General features: G+C 49.2%; 2 protein-coding genes across 8 annotated transcripts in view; one reads left to right on the top strand and one right to left on the bottom strand.

Moving 5' to 3' along the window:
* The window catches only part of LOC135268874 (nuclear pore membrane glycoprotein 210-like), a 16,470-nt gene extending 13,544 nt beyond the window's left edge, over positions 1-2,926 (top strand). The window contains exon 8 of the mRNA XM_064361980.1: positions 1,328-2,926. The gene's annotated coding sequence lies outside the window, so the exon portion shown is untranslated. The remainder of the gene's footprint in view (positions 1-1,327) is intronic.
* The window catches only part of TTLL3 (tubulin tyrosine ligase like 3), a 27,110-nt gene continuing 13,181 nt past the window's right edge, over positions 2,186-16,114 (bottom strand). For 6 of the 7 annotated variants that reach the window (XM_064361976.1, XM_012471599.3, XM_012471609.3 and 3 more), the window contains 6 exons: positions 15,866-16,061; positions 11,224-11,372; positions 9,955-10,198; positions 8,122-8,557; positions 3,877-4,144; positions 2,186-2,906 (listed from right to left, as the gene is read on the bottom strand). In XM_064361976.1, the coding sequence (XP_064218046.1) occupies positions 2,662-2,906; positions 3,877-4,144; positions 8,122-8,557; positions 9,955-10,198; positions 11,224-11,372; positions 15,866-16,061 (1,538 nt within the window). In that variant the 3' untranslated portion in view covers positions 2,186-2,661. The remainder of the gene's footprint in view (positions 2,907-3,876; positions 4,145-8,121; positions 8,558-9,954; positions 10,199-11,223; positions 11,373-15,865; positions 16,062-16,114) is intronic. The other variant, XM_064361978.1, reaches the window with a different exon arrangement.

Here is a 16,114-nt window from a genome sequence, read left to right as displayed (position 1 = left end):
ACTCCATCTCAAAAAAAAATGTGTAGAGATGGGGGCCAGGCTCCGTGGCTCATGCCCCCATGTAATCCCATCACTTTGGGAGGCTGAGGTGGGCAGGTCACTTGAACCCAGGATTCCAAGATAACCTGGGTAAAATGGCAAAACCTTGTCTCTACAAAATATGCAAAAAAATGAGCCAGGTATGGTGACACATGCCTGTAGTCCCAGCTGCTTGCGAGACTGAGGTGGGTGGATCATGTGAGCTTGGGAGGTGGATGTTGAATGAGCCAAGATCTTGCCACTGCACTCCAGCCTGGGTGACAGACTGAAACCCTGTCTCAAAATAAAACAAAATTTGAGATGGGGTCTTGCTATGTTGACTAGGCTGGTCTTGAACTCCTGGCCTCAAGCAATCCACCTGCCTTGCCCCTCCTCCCCGCCCTCGCCAAAACATGCTGGGATTACAGGCACGAGCCACTGTGCCCAGCCTTCTTACTCTTTTATTTTTTAAAGTAGGGTCTCGGTATGTTGCCCAGACAGACTAGTCTCCAACTCCTGGCCTCGGCCTCAGCGTGTGTGTGTGTGTGTGTGTGTGTGTGTGTGTGTGTGTGTGTGTGTGTTTTGCCCTGGCCTCCAACTCCTGGCCTGAAGCAGTTCTCCCACCTGAGCCTCCTGTGTGTGTGTGTGTGTGTGTGTGTGTGTGTGTGTGTGTGTGTGTTTTTATACGCGCGTCAGACTCTGTTGCCCTGGCCTCAACTCTCCCACCTCAGCCTCCTTATCTGTGTGTGTGTGTGAGTGAGTGTGTGAGTGTGTGTCAGAGTCTTTGTTGCCCAGGGTGGAGTGCAGCTCCAGTCACTGCAACCTCTGCCTCCTGGGTTCAAGCAGTTCTGCTGGGATTACAGGCATGTGCCACCATACGCGGCTTTTTTTTTTTTTTTTTTTTTTTTTTTGAGATGGAGTCTCACTCTGTCACCCAGGCTGGTGTGAAGTGGTGAGATCTCAGCTCATTGCAACCTCCACCCTCTGGGTTCAAGCAGTTCTCCTGCCTCAGCCTCAGGCAAATGTCCCCAGGCCCAGTTAATTTTTGTATTTTTACTAGAGACAGGGTTTTGCCATGTTGGCCAGGCTGGTCTCCAACACCTGACCTCAGGTGTTGCACCCACTTCAGCCTCCCAAAATGCTTGGATCACAGGAGTGAGCCACTGGCCCTTATGCTTTCTTATAAAGACACTTGTCATTGAATGTAAACACCACACTAGTCATTGGGATTATCTCATCTAAGATCTTAAAACTTATTTACATCTGCAAAGACTTTTTTTTTGATACAGGGTTTCACTCTGTCTCCCAGGTTCAGAGTGCAGTGGTGTGATCATGGCTCACCAGTTTTGATCTTCACGGGCTCAGGTAATCCTCCCATCCCGGCCTCCTGAGTAGCCAGGACTACAGGTGCGTGCCACCACGCCCAGCTAGTTTTCTGTAGAAATGGTTTCACCATGTTGCCCAGAGTGGTCTCAAACTTGTGGGCTTAAGCAATCCTCCTGCCTTGGCCTCTCAAAGTGTTGGGGTAACAGGCATGAGCCACCGTTACGTAGGAAAATTCCTACATAAGGTCACATTCACAGGGTCCAGGTAGACATCTCTTTTAGGGGGACCACAGTTCAACCCACAACTAGGCAGTGCCACACTTTTCTTCAGGTGGGTGTAGCTTGTGGATATTTCCTTTTTAGGTGACCTTGGCCCCTTGCTGAGGAAGGGATAGACCCACTCACTCTGCAGAAGGGCTGAGGTTTAGGCAAGGTCCACTCTTTCCCATCTCATGGCATTAACGTTCCTATGCCCGCCAGGTGTCATTTTGCCAGCCCGGCTTATTCTCCAGGGTTGGGGATCTCCCAGTGGTCGGCAGTTCAGGCAGTGTGTCCCTGCCCTCTGCTGACTGCCATGTGATCTTGGGCAAGCCATGTCTCCTCTTTCAGACTCAGTTTCTTCATCTGTGAAGTGAAGCCTCATGCTCCCCACCCCTGGATCCGAGATGCTGGAGGAATCCCTCAATAGGAAGCCCCATATCTGTCCCTAGGTGGGAATTTTGGGCCTCACAGCTTGGACGAGCTGCTGATGGCCTCTGGCTCTTGTTGTGGACCCTGGGATATAGGGCCTTGCCCCACCCACTCTTGACCCTCCAACAGCAATGGAGCCAAGCCCCAAACACTCCACTTGTTTCTTTTTATTTCATGTTTGATCCAGGACAAGGGCAGTGGGGAATCGAAGAAGGGGCTTCCCTAGCTTCATATCCCCCAGGCCCCCGTACCTCTGGAATGTACCAACAAGGGGCAGGGGTTTCAGGGGGCTCAGCCTCTGCACAGAGCAGGCCTCAGCCCTAGGTTTGTCACAGTCTGGCCTTGAACTTGCCTTTGGCCTTGACTTTCTTACAGGTGGTAGGAATTGTTCCAACTTCAAAGGGCAGAGGCAACAATGCACTTCCAGGTGGTGGCCTCAGAGGCACAGGGGAGCAGGAGCCTCGATGTGAAAGGAGGGGACAATAGGGAGATGATCAAGAGTCTGTTGAGGAAGAGGCTTCTGAGGGAGACAAGCTCTTCCCTTGGGGTGCCAGCCAGCCTGGGAGCTGCACTCCGCCTGTGCCCTCCAGCCCTGACCCTGTGCTCAGCACTGCCCACTGGGTGTGAGTCACAGTTCGAGGCCCACCTTTCTTAGCTTCAGGATGCTGGATGCCACCTTGAAATCAAGGTTAGGTGGGAGGGAAATGAAGACCTTGGCCGTGGGTAGAGTCCTCAAGGTCTTGCCTGTGATCGACAGGGCCTTAGTGCCCACCAGCTTGCTGTGCTGTCGTCTGAGGACCTGGCCCTGGTGTTGGAGTACTTGGGGAGAAGGCAGCTGGGCCTTGGTGTGGAGGCTGGGGAAGTGGTGAGGGGCTGTGGGAGCAAGAGAAACTGTGAGGGCCTGGGGAGGCCCCAAGGTGGCCCAGCTGCCCTAAACGGTGTGTGTGGAGGACAGGGGGATGTGGAGGGGGTGGGGTAAGGGCAGATGGAGCCCTTCCAGTTCCTCCTCCAGAGGCAGTGAGAAGAACACAGGGCAGAGTCCAACAGACCTGGGTCTGCATCCCAGCTCTGCCCCTTCTGAGCTGTGCAACCTTGGGCAACTTCCAACTTCCTGATACCTCAGCTGGAAAATGGGGATAATAGCACCTACCTTGCTAGGCTGGTGTGAGGCCTAAAGGAGCTGGTTAGGTAGCAACACGGGGCAAACTGTTAAGTGCTGGAGTAGCTGGGATTATAGCTGGCTAGTTTTTGTATTCTTTAGTAGAGGTGGGGTTTCACCATGTTGCCCAGGCTGGTCTCGAACTTCTGACCTCAGGTGATCCACCTGCCTCAGCCTCCCAAAGTGCTTTTTGTTTGTTTGTTTGTTTGAATACAGCATCTCACTCTGTCTCCCAGACTGGAGTGCAGTGGTGTGATCATAACTCACTGTAACCTGAAACTCCCCAGGCTCAAGTGATCCTCCCACCTTAGCCCCCCAAGTAGCTGGGACCACAGGCTCACGCCACCACGCCCAGCTAATTTAGCTGTGTATTTTTAAAGAATACTTTGTGAGCAGTGGCTTTTACTTGCTACTGGTGGCTCTTTGGTGGGAAGGCCAATCCAGGTGGTTAGAAGGAGCCTACGGAGCAGGAATAAATCGCCTTGGGACACTCGGGTGTTTTGGGGGAATGGTCTTACCCAGGGCCTGGGGGTTTTTCGGACTCAGTGGCAATCTGTTCAAGGGGTGGGGGTTGCCTGTCCCCACTAGAAAAGGTCATGGTGAAAGTGTACCCCAACCTGGTGCTGGGGGGATCCCATTCCCTGAGATTGGGGCAGACCAGGGCTGTGGTACTTTTTGCCTTGCCTTTCTTCCCCTTTCCGGGGTCTGAAGTGGTGGCAGTGGAGTCCGGCTTCTCACTGTGCTCCAGGCTCCTGGCCCCAGCATCTTTCCTAGAAGCTGACCTGTGGGTAGGGGTCCCCGAGTCCTTGCCTTCCCCAGAGCTTCGCTGGGTCAGCAGGGGGAGTGCTGGGCGGACCCCCATCCGCCGATGACACATCACCATGGGCTTCTTGATGGTGGAGCCCTCTACCAGGAGCTGGATGCCCACATATCGGGGCACATCCACAGCAGGCTGTGGGCAAGAAGAGGAGACAAGGCCTATTCAGTCAGTGGTGTTGGAATCCTTAGCCCAGCGGGACCCAGGGCAGAGACGGGTGGAATTAATTTCTGAGGCACCTGGTCAAAAAGACATTTCTGAGCTGAGAAATGGAAAGCCCACCTCTGAGTCAGTACCTAGAGTCACAGAGCTCCAGGGATTGCTAGCCCAAAGGAATGGAAGAATCCTAGCCATGCCCCACCAGCACCCCTCTACCACACTGTCCTCCTAAGCTGCCCCCAGCCCCTGCTGGACTGTGTGTGGCTCCACTGCACAGGCCGCCGCTGGTGCACAGCTTCCTGAGCTGAGCCAATCAGATTCTCTGCACAGGGAATTAGAGTTATGCCACTCAGGTAAGAGGCTTGGAGCCTGCCTAGAGCCTCATGTGAACGCAGGTTATGGGGGAGCAGAAATTAAGAACCTTAAATAAGACAGTCTGTGGAGAGAATGAAGTAGCAAATATGCAGAGGAAGGCAGAAAGAAAGGTCCAAGAGAGGAGCTCCCTTACAACTCTCAGTTCCTATCAGGCCAAGCTGTACGTCCTGCCCTCAGCTGGGCTCCAGGAGAGCTCCCTGTGCCTTGCCAGCAACCTGGAGCTAGTTGGAGGTGTCTTCTGTGCCACTGAAGGATCCTGATCAGAATCTATATAAACATCAGAATTATTTGGAGCTTGTTAAAAATACAGCTATCAGCCGGGCACAGTGGTCACATCTGTAATCCCAGCACTTTGGGAGGCTAAAGCTGGCAGATCACCTGAAGTCAGGAGTTTGAGACAAGCCTGGCCAACATGGCGAAACCCTGTCTTCACTAAAAATACAAAACAATTAGCTGGGCATGGTGGCAGGCACCTGTAATCCCAGCTATTCAGGAGGCTGAGGAAGGAGAATCGCTTGAACCCAGGAGGCGGAGCTTGCAGTGAGCCCAAGGGACCATTGCATCCAGCCTGGGCAACAAGAGCAAAACTCCATCTCAAAATAATAATAGTAATACGGCTATCACCGGGTGCAGTGGCTATGCCTATAATCCCAGAACTTTGGGAGGCTGAGGTGGGTCAGGAGTGATCATGAGGTCAGGAGTGATCATGACCTCATGTTGACCAGCCTGGTCAACATGGCAAAACCCCGTCTCTACTAAAAACACAAAAATTATCCAGGTGTGGTGGGCACCTGTAATCACAGCTACTCAGGATCTGAGAAGGAGAATCACTCGAACCCAGGAGACAGAGATTGCAGTGAGCCGAGATAGTGCCACTGTACTCCAGCCTGGGTGACACAGTGAGACTCTGTCTCAAAAAAATAAAAATACAGCTATCAGCACTCCCGAGTAGCCCCAGATGATGAGAGAAAGCTCATCTTTACAGAAGAATCTCAGCTAATAAATGCAGAAGAAACAACAGAATTAGACATTTGCTGTTTTGTAAGTCTAATAAAATAGGCAGTAATCAAAACTAGTATCAAAACAATTAGATAAAAGGATGACAGGAAAATGTATAATCTGGACGCAGCCAACACATTACCTTACAAAAAAATTAATTGCAAAGGGGAGATGTAGCTTTTATCATGGAGAGATCTGGTAGCCACCACTGTAACCCACAGTCAAACTCGGCAGCACTAACCGTGAGACACTCACAGGATGTGCCTTGTGATGCCACATGACGTACCCGGCATCACCTCTGAAGTGCTCTTGCCAGAAATGATTAACCTGAACTCATCAAGCTGTTTGACCTAACTAATAATTTCTGAGACGATCAGCTAACAGAAGACCAAGGTAAATAACACCATAAGGAAACCATCAGATAAATCCAGAATGTGGGACAGTTCTACAAAACAACCAGCCTGGCCCCTCAAAATATCAAAACTATGGGGACAGAAGGCACTGGGGCTGGCCTAGATGAAAAGAGACAAAAAAGTGCAAGGTGCGAGCCTTCATTATGTGCTGGCTTAAAGAACAAATCAGCAATAAAAAAACATTTAGGGGGCTGGGCACAGTGGCCCACGCCTGTATTCCCAGCACTTTGCGGGGGCCGAAGCAGGAGGATCACGAGGTCGAGAGTTCAAGACTGGCCTGGCCAACATGGTGAAACCCCATTTCTACTAAAAATACAAATGTTAGCCAGGTATGGTTGTGGGCGCCTATAGTCCCAGCTACTCAAGAGGCTGAGGCAGGAGAATCACTTGAACCTGGGAGGTGGAGGTTGCAGAGCCAAGATCACACCACTGCACTCCAGCCTGGGTGACAGAGTGAGACTCCGTCTCAAAAAAAAAAAAAAAAAAAAAGATACTTGGGAGTCATTTGAAAAATGCAGATGCGTAGTCTCCTTCCCAAGCTAGACATTTTGGATTTTGGGTCAATCTCTGGGGTGGAGCCCCCTGACATCCATAGCAGCTTTTAGTTGCTTCTGGCCTGGGAACTGGCATTGGGAGCACTGCACTATAATGGCACCTTTTCCCTCAGCTTATTTCCCCATTTACATTTTTTGAAACCAAAATGCCAATGTATTAAGAAATTGTAACTATAATAAAGACGATCTTTATTACACTTACGTGTGATCATTACATTCTCTTCCTGTAACCAAACCTTGACAGAAGCCAAATGCTAATCAGAAGCCACTTAAACTGCCACAAGAAATTCTATCCAGAGCTTAGAAAGCCTTGAAATCAATTTTCTAATTTTTTAAAATGCTGTTCTATTTTACAAGTAGATTCCGATCTCTTTTTGGAGCAAGATGAGTGAAATAATGATAATAATGTAGCTACCAGTAATTGCCTATTACTATATATCCAGGCACTTGACAGGTTATGCATGACAAAACTCCTAACCTCATTAGGTAATAACAATAGCTAAAACTTTTTAGCATTTACTATATGCCAGGCACTATTCTAAAGTACTTTACCGGCTGGGTGAGGTGGCTCCTGCCTGTAATCCCAGCACTTTGGGAGGCCGAGGTGGGTGGATCACCTGAGGTCAGGAGTTTGAGATCAGCCCGGCCAACATGGCAAAACCCTGTCTTTACTAAAAATACAAAAATTAGCCAGGTGTGGTGGTGGATACCTGTAATCTCAGCTACTTGGGAGGCTGAGGCAGGAGAATTGCTTGAACCCAGGAGGTGGAGGTTGCAGTGAGCCAAGATTATGCCAGTGCACTCCCACCTGGGCAACAGAGTGAGACTCTGTCTCAAAAGTAAATAATAGGGCTGGGCGTGGTGGCTCACGCCTGTAATCCCAGCACTTTGGGAGGCCGAGGTGGGTGGATCACGAGGTCAAGAGATCGAGACCATCCCGGTCAACATGGTGAAACCCCGTCTCTACTAAAAAAATACAAAAAATTAGCTGGGCATGGTGGCGCGTGCCTGTAATCCCAGCTACTCAGGAGGCTGAGGCAGGAGAATTGCCTGAACCCAGGAGGCGGAGGTTGCGGTGAGCCGAGATCGCGCCATTGCACTCCAACCTGGGTAACGAGCGAAACTCCGTCTCAAAAAAATAAATAAATAAATAAATAAATAATAATGAAGTACTTATCAACTCATTTAATTCATACAACTCATAGTATCTAACTTTGAGAATTAGGTACTATTTTTATTCTTACAGATGAGGAAACCCAGGGGTTAGGAACTTGTCTAAAGTCACACAGCTCGTTGTCACCAAACAGGAATTTGCACCCAAGGAGGTTCCAGAGTCTCTGCTCTTAGGACTATGTTATATGCCTCTCTAGAAATATTATCCACATATACTAATTCATTTTATTCTCCCATCCCTATGAGAAAGATGGTAATAATATCCCCATTTCAAAGATCAGGAGCCTGAGGCTCAGGGAGGTGAGGTCACCTTAGCAGGACCAGGACTTGAATCTGGGTCTTACACTGGGTCTGACTGCAGAGCCCTATGCTCCAGTATGGGGCTGCCTGGAAGAGGGCACAGACACTCTGGGATTCTGCCTGGGTCTGACCTCCTCACCTGTTTATAGATAAGCTCAAAGGCTCCTGTGTCACAGTTGCGGTCCAGCCGCTGGTCAATGACGACGCGCAGGGTGTCAGCTTGCACACCAGCACAGAGCCGGGCAGTGACTGCTGTGGAGGGTGCCATGGTGGGGCTGGCGTTGATTTCAATCAGCCAGGGCTGGAAGTCCTCCCCGAACACAAAGTCAGCGCCATAGAGCTCAAAGCTGGCCTTCCGACACTGCACAGTGTCCTGGGAGGTCTGAATTGCATGGATCACAGCATTCTTCATGCCAGGCACGATGATGGTGGACCAAGCATGTGGGGCCCCCATCTCCTGCAGGTGATCCTGGAACCTCTGGCTGGACCACATGTTGTCTGGAGGCAGCAGTGGATGCCGATGGCACGAGTTCTCCAGGTGCTTCTGTATGGAGTTGTTGCACAGGTGCACTGAGCTGGGGAAGAGAGCAGAAAGCTGATGTCCAGGCCCTTGTACCCCTCTCATCCAAGCTCAGGGAGGACAGGCAAATCCTGGAACCAGCCCTGGGCCACCCTGCACTGTTCAACTTGAGATGGGGCCCTACTGGGAAGGACAAAAAGGACAGAGGCCTGGGCCCCGCCACATTATTCTAAGGCCAGAACCACCCTTATCTTTCAGGGCTGCTCTGAGGGTGCCAATTACAGGAGTCACAGTACTAAGTGCTTTGTGCATAGTCTCAGTTAACCATCCCAGTGCTTGGAAGATGAGAGGGTGGGTAAGGGTATGGCCCCGTCATCACCAGGATGCCATCTCCACAGTAGTTGTGAGATCTTAGGCAAGTCATCTAACCTGCGTGCTCTTCATATCTGCAAAATGGGGGTAGTAACAGTACCCACTTCATTGTGGGTTTTTTTTTCTTCAGACCTGGTGAACAGGAAGTATTCATTGGGTTCTTATGAAGAATGAGATAGTATATACAAAGTGCTCAGCACTATCACATATGAAGCACTCAATAATTGATAGCTATGAGTTTCATACTACTGCCTCCCTTCAGTTGTGGAAACTGAGACTTAAAGAGGTTTTTACATGACCCAGAGTCAAACAACTTAGAAGCTGTAGAGACAGAATTCGAATTTAGGCTTCAAGGCTTTCTCTCACCCCAGAAGTTAATACATCTTGCCTTTCAAAACTCCTGACCTCCTTTTCCCTGCTCTACATTTGCTTCCCTTTTCCCCACAATGACACATATAATCTTTTAATCTGTTAGATAATTTCACTTGTGTTCACTGCTTCTCTGTTTCTTCCTGCTAGAATGTACCCTTGAGAGTTGGGATCTTGTTTTGTTCACTGCTATATCTCAAGTGCCCAGAACAGTAATGGCACAGGGTACATACTCAGTCAAATCTGTTGGAGGGACCAGGCACAGCATAATCCCAGCACTTTGGGAAGCCAAGGTGGGATGATCACTTAAGCCCAGAAGTTTGAAACCAGCCTGGGAAACACAGTGAGACCTCATCTCTACATAAAAAAATTTAAAAGTCAGCTGTGGTACATGCCTGTGATCTCAGCTACTTAGAAGGCTGAAGAGGAAGGATTGCTTGAGCACAGGAGGTCGAGGCTGCAGTAAGCCATGACCATGCCACTGCACTCCAGCCTGGGCATCAGAGTGAGACTGCCCCATCTGTTTAAAAAAAAAAAAAAAAAAATCTGTTGGATGCAAGGACAGCTGGCTGGATGAGGGCCCCCGCCTGCCTGCAGCGTGTGTATGGAGCCCACTGCTGCTGCACAAGTCCCCTGCACTGTAACCGCCTATTTGCTTGCCAGCTCCCCAACTAGGCAGGGAGCCTGTGGGAGGCGAGCAGTGGGGCTCACCTGTCCAGGTTCTTCAGGGAGAATGGCTGCGTGGAAAAGCGGAGATAGCTGTCACGGTAGAACCACACGGTAAGTGGGTTCCAGTCAGTTACCAGGAACCACTGTCTCAGGTCAAACTTGGTGCCAAAGATGAGCAGAGGCCGCTCAATATATTTTTGTACCACCCATTTGCTGTCCTTCATCATCATGGGGTTGCCGTTCACCAGCTTCAGCATCTCCTCCAGGTGGTCCATGCACATGATGCCTATGCAGGAAAAGAACAGTCAGGGATTGGGAGGTCAGGCATGGGCTGGGAGAAGGGCCAGCTTGTCATGAGCTCTCATCCACAGAGCTGATAGGGCTGCATGGGTAAGGCTGCCTCCCTCAGTTAGAACCCAGTTCCCTTTGGAAAAGCTGGGAATTTGCTAAGGATTTTAAATTTTTCCTAATTAACCAGTTTTGTTTGATTAAACAGGAATATGTACCTGAATAAAAATTTAAAGTGTTGGCCTTTTTTGTTTTTTAGTTTTTGAGATGGAGTCTCCCTCTGTCATCCAGGCTGGAGTGCAATGGCACGAGCTCAGCTCAATGCAACCTCCGCCTCCCGGCTTCAAGTGATTCTCCTCCCTCAGCTTCCCGAGTAGCTGGGATTATAGATGCCTGCCACCATGCCAGGCTAAGTTTTTTATTTTTAGTAGAGACAGGGTTTCACCATGTTGGCCAGGCTGGTCTCCAACTCCTGACCTCAAGTGATCCTCCCACCTCAGGGTCCCAAAGTGCTAGGACTACAAGTGTGAGCCACTGCACCCGCCCAGTGTTGGGCTTTTTTAAAGCATATGCACATATTTCTTTCCCACCAATAATAAAGACTATAAAACCAAAAATTAGACAGTACAAAAGGGCATACATCTCCTTATCCAGAGGCAGCCAACTGCTGCTTCCAGGTCCTTATGGATATCCTTCTGTCATGTGAGTCTACACGTGCTCAGTTTCCCTGCACTGTATAAATTAAAGCATGTTAAGGATTTGGAATAGTGCTTTAGATGCATGACTGCATTTACTCCTTACCTCACAGGAGGTATTATCATCCTCCTTATTTCACAGATGATGTTATATCACCTCAGGGAGGTGATAAAACCTGCTAAAGGTCATGAAGAATATTGGTAGTAGAGCTGGGGCTCAACCCCAAGCAATTTGGCTTCAATAAGCCTGCACTATTCACTTCCTTGGCCTCTAGTGGGAGATGCAGGTTGTGGGGTGCCAGTGCAGGAAGTAGAAGCTGACCCCCACCTCGTCCACGAGACTTGGCTCCTGGTTTCACAATCCAGATGTTGCGATCCCCTTCCATGTTTATCTGGGGTACCACAGCCCGCAGCTGCTGCAGGATGTCCTCACAGTGCTGGACCTGAGTGTCATGGTGCCTGAGTTCTGCCCCTTCACTGTGGAGAAATGATGGAACTTGGGACATGTGGGTGGAGAGGGGAAGGGGAGACATAGCCCACCACCTCCACCATCATCCAGGCAGCCTTGGTCACCCCCTCCTGGCAGATCTTGATAGGTCCCTCCCAAGCCTCCAGCCCCACCCTCAAGCCACCCCTGAAATCCTAACCTGCCCAGACTACAGGAATCAGAAAGGTTGATAAAATTCCATTTACCACACCCCCTACTCCAACACTCCACCTGTGCCACCCCCTTCCTATTACATTAAAACTGTCTTTGAGGCCGGGCGGGGTGGCTCACTCCTGTAATCCCAGCACTTTGGGAGGCTGAGGTGGGTGGATCACGAGGTCAAGAGATCGAGACCATCCTGGTCAACGTGGTGAAACCCCATCTCTACTAAAAATACAAAAAATTAGCTGGGCATGGTGGCGCGTGCCTGTAATCCCAGCTTCAGGAGGCTGAGGCAGGAGAATTGCCTGAACCCAGGAGGCGGAGGTTGCGGTGAGCCGAGATCACACCACTGCACTCCAGCCTGGGTAACAAGAGCGAAACTCCATCTCAAAAAAAAAAAAAAAAACTGTCTTTGACAGAATTTAATCATTCCAGTTCCTAATGATGGAGCACCACTATGTGCCAGGCACTGTGTGACAAGCGCTTTCCATATATTATCACTAATCCTCTCAAGGCCCTGCCAGGGAACTGCTGGTACCTGTCCCCCACCCCCTGACTTTTTTTTTTTTTTTTTGAGACAGGGTCTTGCTCTGTCATCCAGGATAAAAAATTAGCCTGGGTGTGGTGGTGCATGCCTGTAGTTCCAACTACTTGGGAGGCTGAGGGTTGGACCCAGGAGTTCCTGGCTGCAGCAAGCCATGATTGCATCCTGTAATGATGCCTGTAATTCCAGCACTTTGGAAGGCCAAGGTGGGCAGATCAGGAGCTTGAGGCCAGCCTGGCCAACATGGCAAACCCCCGTCTCTACTAAAAATACAAAAATTAGCCAGGTGTGGTGGCGTGTGCCTGTAATCCCAACTACTCAGGAGGCTGAGGCAAGAGAATTGCTTGAACCCAAGAGGCAGAGGTTGCAGTAAGCCAAGATTGCGCCACTGCACTCCAGCCTGGGCAACAGAGCGAGACTCCATCTCAAAAAAAAAAAGAAAAAGAAAAAGAAAAGAAAAGCAAACTGAAGCTTTGAGAGTTAAGGGACTTACCCAAGGCCATACACTGAGAATTGAATGGTTCTGCCAGGATTCAAACTCTGTCCTGTCTGATTCCTTCACCCATAGGTGCTTTTTGGGGTTCATTCCCCTCTTAAATCTGGGCCTAACATTGGCTGATACAATGTTAGCCTAATTTCTTTCAAGCACATCTCTATCACACCTTTTCTTGCTTGTTTTCTCCTCATCATCTACCCCCACCTGACACATCTGCTTATTTGGTATTTGTCTGAATCCCCTAACTGGAATGTAAAAACTCTGTAAGAGCAGGAACATTTTTTGTAGTTGTTCTCTGCTCTATTCCCCATCCCCAAGCACCACACCTGGCACTCAGCAGGTACTCCCTCAAAGTTTGCTCAGTGAATGAATGGCTGCCTCAGCAAGTACTTTGGCAGGAACTTGCCTCAGCAACTGGACTGCACAGACAGGGGTTCATGGACAAAGAGGGACAGAAAACATCCTGAACTAAACCAAGTCACAAAATACCCCAGATCGCGTCTGATCCAGACTCTCCCATTTCTTTCTTTTCTTCTGACTGAATAGGACAGGAGTCTCCTATTCAGAGGAAGCTAACTCTGTGACACTTTTGCATCTTGAATGTTACCAGTCATGGAGAACTTGCTCTTTTTTAAGGAGGAGGCAGCAGCCATTGGAGCAGTGCCAGGAACAGGGACAGCCAGATGCAGGGGGCTTGGCAAGGTCTCCCAGGAGTACTCACACTTAACATCCTGACAAACTTCTCTGTGGCCCGTAGCATGAAGTATCTACTCAGTACAGTAGTCTGTGATGTGGCCCAGAAAAATGTCACACAGGAGTGGCAGGAGCACGTGTAATTTGAAAAAGTATATTCGACATGACAATATGATTTTATAGTTAGCGAAAAGAAAAAACACCAGTATTTTAATGAAAAGTCAGCCTTGATGAAAACCTGGCTGGCTTAGTTCTTAAAATCCAGTATTAGAACAACAACAACAAAAAAAACTGGCTGGGGAGGCAAGGATATTTTTGTTTGTTTGTTTTTGAGATGGATTCTTTTTTTTTGATATAGAGTCTCCTGTCTCAACCTACCGAGTAGCTGGGACTACAGGGTTACACCACCATGCCCAGTATTTTTAGTAAAGACGGGGTTTCAGCATATTGGCCAGGCTGGTCTCGAACTCCTGACTTCGTGATCCACCCACCTCGGCCTCCCAAAGTGCTGGGATTACAGGTGTGAGCCACCGTGCCCAGTGGATTTTTTTTTTTTTTTAAGTTGAGAAGCATAACAGTAAATATTGAATGGATCAGGCTGTGTGCAGTGGCTCACGTCTGTAATCCCAGCACTTTGGGAGGCCAAGAAGGGGGTACTGTTTGAGCTCAGGAGTTCGAGACCAGCCTGGCCAATGTGGTGAAACCATGTCTTTACAAATTATATATATATATATAGGCCTGGTGGCACATACCCATAATCTTAGCTACTCAGAAGGCTGAAGTGGGAGAATCACTTGAGCCTGGGAGGCAAAGGATGCAGTGAGACAAGACTGCACCACTGCACTCCAGCCTGGGCAACAGAATGAGACTCTGTCTCAAAAAAATAAAAATAAAATATTGCCAGGTACGGTGGCTCACACCTGTAATCCCAGCACTTTAGGAGGCCAAGGTGGGCGAATCACCTGAAGTCAGGAGTACAAGACCACCCTGACCAACATGGAGAAACCCCATCTCTTCTAAAAACATAAAATTAACTGGGCATGGTGGCACATGCCTGTAATCCCAACACTTTAGGAGGCCAAGGTGGGCGAATCACCTGAAGTCGGGAGTATGAGACCAGCCTGACCAACATGGAGAAACCCCGTCTCTTCTAAAAAAATAAAAAATAAAATTAGCCGAGCATGGTGGCACATGCTTGCAATCCCAGCTACTCGGGAGGCTGAGTTAGGAGAATCACTTGAGCCTTGGAGGCAGAGGTTGTAGTGAGCTGAGATGGCACCATTGCACCCTAGCCTGGGCAACGAGCAAAACTCCGCCATACACACACACACACACACACAATAAGTAATAAATAAGTAAAATATTGAAGGAATGAATGAATGCTGGTCATTTGTACTGAACCATTCAACACTGTGTACGTCTATTATATGATGCAATATTTTATGTAATCCCGACTTTAGAGAGGGTCCTATAGCCCTCTAGAACTTGCCCCCACATACCAGAAATAAAAAGGACTCATGTTTACAACTAATGTTCTAAGCCTTGATTTTTTTTTTTTCTTTCTTGAGACAGAGTCTCACTCTGTCATCCAGGCTGGAGTGCAGTGGTATGATCTCAGCTTGCTGCAACCTCTTCCTCCCAGGTTCAAGCAGTTCTCCTGTCTCAGCCTCCCAAGTAGCTGGGATTACAGGAATATGACACCATCCCAGCTAATATTCATATTTTTAGTGGAGATGGGGTTTCACCATGTTGGCCAGGCTGGTATTGAACTCTTGACCTCAAGTGATCTGCCCATCTCAGCCTCCCAAAGTACTGGGATTACAGGTGTGAGACACCGCTCCTGGCCGCCTTGATAACTCAATTTAAGATGGGTAGCTTTACTGTGGCCCAGTTGGGAACAAGGGCTACACTTGATTTCTGGAACCTAGCATAATCCTTGGCACATAGTAGTTGCTCAAAAATTGCTTACTGTGTGTTCTGCTTTAGTGCTATTCTCCCTCTAGTCCTTCCTGCATGATTCTGCTGAATGGTATGTCCCTAAAGCAGCACCAGGCTCACCCTGATCCTCCCTTCCTCTACCTAAGAACCTTTTCCCAAAGTGTGTTCTGAAAACACTGCCCCTCAGGATGCTTGCGGGGAGGCAGGGCACTGGGCTCACTTAAGTACAGGATATACTACATACTCTCTATAGGCTTGCACCACCTATAGGTTCCAAAGAGTCCTGCACCAGGAAAACCTCTAATTAACTGCTTAATCCAACGTTTTCCCAATGTGATGGACCACAAAAGCCCTTTTTTCATAAAATCTATTTACTTCCTGTAGAATTAACCTCTGTGCACACACTTTGGGCAATGTGCTGTCCACTTGGCAGCACGTGCTCTTAGTGACTATGCTATGCCAAGAACCAGAAAGAGTGGCCCAGACCCTATCATGGAGGCAGTGGGAGTCCTTGAGGGTTCCCGAACAGAAGAGCAGCAGGGCAAACAAGAGCCAGAGGCTTGGGGAAGGAGTGGGGGCTGCGTGAGACAAAGAGGGTCTGTCCCTAAGCACCTGCCCACAGCCCAAAGTCCCAGCTGCAGGGGACTCACTGGACCACTTGGTAGTAGCGCTGGAGGAAGAGAGACCAGTCCTTGGGGCTGAGGTACAGCGGGGCCTCCAGGTCCTTGTCGATGTCCATGTGGGCCAGGTTGCTAAGGTACTCCTCACACACACACACAGCTTCATCCACAAACTCTGGGGACACCGACACTTGGTTTTTCTCCTGTTTCTTGGGTTGCTTGTCTCCTGCGCATAGGGAGGGGCCTGTCATGATCCCACATCAAAGCAGGTAATCTGAC

The sequence above is a fragment of the Aotus nancymaae genome, unplaced genomic scaffold (assembly GCF_030222135.1).
Source record: "Aotus nancymaae isolate 86718 unplaced genomic scaffold, 86718_ANA_hifiasm-v0.15.2.pri h1tg000046l, whole genome shotgun sequence".
Taxonomy (NCBI): domain Eukaryota; kingdom Metazoa; phylum Chordata; class Mammalia; order Primates; family Aotidae; genus Aotus; species Aotus nancymaae.
The sequence above is the reverse complement of the archived record's forward strand: the minus strand, read 5'-3'. Positions and strand labels throughout refer to the sequence as shown.